Source organism: Halyomorpha halys, unplaced genomic scaffold, assembly GCF_000696795.3.
Source record: "Halyomorpha halys isolate HHAL.00 unplaced genomic scaffold, Hhal_1.1 Scaffold1338.1, whole genome shotgun sequence".
NCBI classification, from domain to species: domain Eukaryota; kingdom Metazoa; phylum Arthropoda; class Insecta; order Hemiptera; family Pentatomidae; genus Halyomorpha; species Halyomorpha halys.
Genome location: NW_027106577.1, coordinates 114429 through 118021, shown reverse-complemented (window position 1 = coordinate 118021; position 3593 = coordinate 114429). Strand labels below are relative to the sequence as shown.

Below are 3593 nucleotides of genomic sequence, written 5' to 3'. Positions count from 1 at the left end.
TTGAATTAAATATAGCGCATCCCTTTTCAGTCAGTTCCCATCAGGAACCGATAGAGATACATAATGCAAATAAATATAAATACATAATATAAATAAATAATATAAATACATTAATATATGAATAAATTTCAATATAATACCTGTACGGGGAACCCCTAGTCGGGCTTAGAAACCCCGAAGCCCCGTACGCGGCAATATATCCTGTTAATTTCAATTTTTCGAAGATTTAAAAGGTTTTTTTTCGGTTGGTTCTACAGACCTTGTAGATTGTAATAAATGTTCGAGTTGGAGTTCTTAAGACAATCATTTATGTACAGAAAATTAAGATATCAAATTAAATGTAAATTCAAGTTTAAAAAACTGTTTTTTTATAAGTATTGAGGGTGTTATCACAAGTAATTATGGGAAACAATCCCTGGTTCATCTGCAGATACAAACTAAGTTAAATAAACTCTGTTTTAGCTACCTTTACAATTGATCACCTTTAGCACGCAATATCTTTTATATCAAGGATGAAAACTAATGCTAGTTTGTAGCAATACTATTTCTTCTGTCACAAATATATATGTGTATATATATATCTCAAGTGCAACTGTCTTAAAAACCTTCCATCTTCTTCCGTCATTGAACCAAGCCCTTTTGTCCCCTTTCAGGTCCTTTATTTCCCCATTCTCATTCATTTCCATAGCCTTCTTGACTTACTTAACAGTTACATACATACTTTACTACAAGATCTTTGATCCTCTTGAACCAGCCTACCTTACTTGAGCTACTGCCTTCAAGTTTTCTGTATGTAGCTCTTTCACATCTTTGTTGATTCTGTCTATCCATCTAGCCTCCCACGCGGCCTTTTACGAACTATACTGGCATTCATTGTTGTGTAGAGGCGGCTTCTTAACCTCCCTGACTAGAATCTGCTAGCAGTCCACTTTAGTTCTCCTCCATGTGTTTAGGCTCTGATCCCAGATCGCTCCTATAATTATACTGAGGACCTACAGTTCTAATCCCTCCATTATGCTTTCTAGGGTACCTGTAGAGCCCAGGTCTCGCAGCCTATATTAGAGCTGGCTTTATCATGGCATTGTACACCATTAGTTTCAGATTTTTAGTATTTTTTCAGGATTTCAATATTCTTGACAGAGACAAGAAGGCTCTGTTCGTGCTTGATATATTCTGGTCGATCTCAGTCCATTGATCATTTATTGATGTTATTATGAAGCCAAGGTATTTGAAACTGTCTACTTACAGAAACAATTTTCCATGCATTGATCATGTTGTTAGGGTGGATTTTCCGGCTTACAATCATATATTTTGTTTTATCTTCCTTTACTTGCAAGCCGATTTCCTCTGCTACCCTTAATAGAGTCTTTCCATGTCATCTTGGTTACTTTTGAGCACTGCAATGTCATCCATGTACGCCAGGACTTTATGTTTCATTCTGACGTGCACTCCACCTTTTCATGTGATGTTCTAATCACTTTTTCCTGTTCTGACTTCAAAGGGGACTCTGATTTTAATATGATAGGATTCGTTCATGCTTATGTCAGTCTTACCAACTTCTCGAGGATTCCCAGTGAAACTGAACAAAACCGCTACAGACTCCTGTGCAATGATTCACGAGACCTGAATCATACAAAAAAGAACCCAGTCAAGTGCAATGATTCAAACATGGCTGCTAGAGGTCTTCAACAATCCGAACTAAAGTTTTGCAGAATGTGCGTGAACTTATAAACTCTGGCAGACTGCCACAGGTCAGTTTTTCATTGTGGTGCTCTGCTGTTTTAAGTATTAAATCTGCCCTGAGGTCAAAGACGATTGGGTTCTTCGCCAGGTCAAAGCACCCTCACACATTTCGCCCACCAAGTTTAACATTATAACACTCCCGCAAGCCACTCTACAGCTCCAATCTAGCTCCCGGTGACTTCTTTGTATTACCCCTAATCAAGAATGATCTAAAAGGGAAGTGATTCTACAAGATTCCAGCAGTTAGGCAGCTTGCATAATGTCCCTTGAAAAAACACTTGCAGCCGGGTATTGATGCCCAAAGGTAGTATTACAAAGACTTTTACTTTGCTTTGCACAAATGTTTAGTATATTTTTGATTCTGAGACCATTCTTGAAGCTTTGTGAACTTACCATACATAATATCCCATTTTAATGACTGTCTTGCTTTGATTGCTGTTTATTTTTTTTTATAAGTTGAAGATTTTTGTTTTAAACTACATTTCATCTAAATCACTGTTTATTGGTGATTACTCATACCATATTTCAATTTTAAACATGACCTAGGTAGTTGAGGAGGTTTAATTTGGAAAATATGAAAAACTGTAGTAAGATGTATTTTTTATTTATAGCACTTATTCCTAATGGCAACATCTGAATGTTGGTAGATTTTTGATAAATCTTGATAGATAAATTATCAAAAAATAAATAATGTGTAGGAATAATGGTGCTATTATTAGAAACTTTACATTGTTATATTATAAAAAATGGCTTTTAAAAAATATAAAAGTAAATTGTTATTCTAAGTAAAACATTCTCTCCCCTGTTGGCTATACACAAGTTTAGACTTAAGTTCATAATTCAACATTTATATATTTTTATGCTTGATATTTTAGTTTTCCAGTTTATGGGTTCTAACTTTTCTAATTTTAAATTGAAGTAGTTCGCTTTTAGACTCTGGATGTAGTGTAGGGGCACGCATTCATTATCCTAATAAAATTTAAGCTAAAAGTATTCTTTCATTCTGTTCATTTCTAGTGCGAAAAAGTTTTGGAGGAGTATGAAGAAGATATTGAGCATTGGTATTTTCATCATCAAGGAATAGTTTCATTGAAGCAATATTTATGTGCAGATAAATTCCTAAAAGATTCCCATAGTGAATGTTTAAAAGACGAACTACAAGGAAATAAAAAAGGTGAAATGGAGATACTTCAGAAGGTTGGCAAAGATGAACTATAGTTACAATTTATTTAATGTTATTAAATTTGTATATCTTCCAAAATAAATGTTTTTTATTTAAACAGATTTATCTTTATTGTAGTCCCTCTTCTATTATCAACTATAATTAGTGTATTTCATAGTATCATTATTTACTTGCAATAAAATTAGTAAGCACAAATGAAGTGACCTACAAATATTTGGGTTGTTTTATGTGTCATACATAAGTTACATGACTGCAGGAAGAGATTTATAAATAAAAAAAAAAAAAAAGGAAATAGAGAGATAGAACAACTCGCTCTGAACATCAAATCAAAACTTTATTGACGGGATCTGTCCACCTACATATATTCATTGAACAGCTGATCAGGTACTCAGTCAGCTGACATTCGCAGCTGATAGCCTGTAACTTCCCCCCACCAGTTTATGAATAATCCTCAAAAACTAAAAAGAAATATAAGAACATCAAATATTTAACAACACCTCCTATTCAGACTAAAGAACACTTTACAATGAACACATATAAAATAAAAAGTGGTCCTATAAGTACCTTACAGAAAAAAAAAATTACATAATAATAATAATAATATAAATTACAGAAAAATTGTATTTACAGATACATAAGATTTAATAAAACACCTACAGTTTACATT

The 3593-nt window shown here is 33.5% G+C and overlaps 1 protein-coding gene across 1 annotated transcript in view; it reads left to right on the top strand.

Annotated features, from left to right (window-relative positions):
- The window catches only part of CNPYb (protein canopy b), a 15608-nt gene extending 12585 nt beyond the window's left edge, over positions 1-3023 (top strand). Inside the window, exon 5 of the mRNA XM_014434276.3 lies at positions 2761-3023. Within this exon, the coding sequence (XP_014289762.1) occupies positions 2761-2961 (201 nt within the window). The 3' untranslated portion in view covers positions 2962-3023. The remainder of the gene's footprint in view (positions 1-2760) is intronic.
- The last annotated feature ends 570 nt before the right edge of the window (positions 3024-3593 follow it).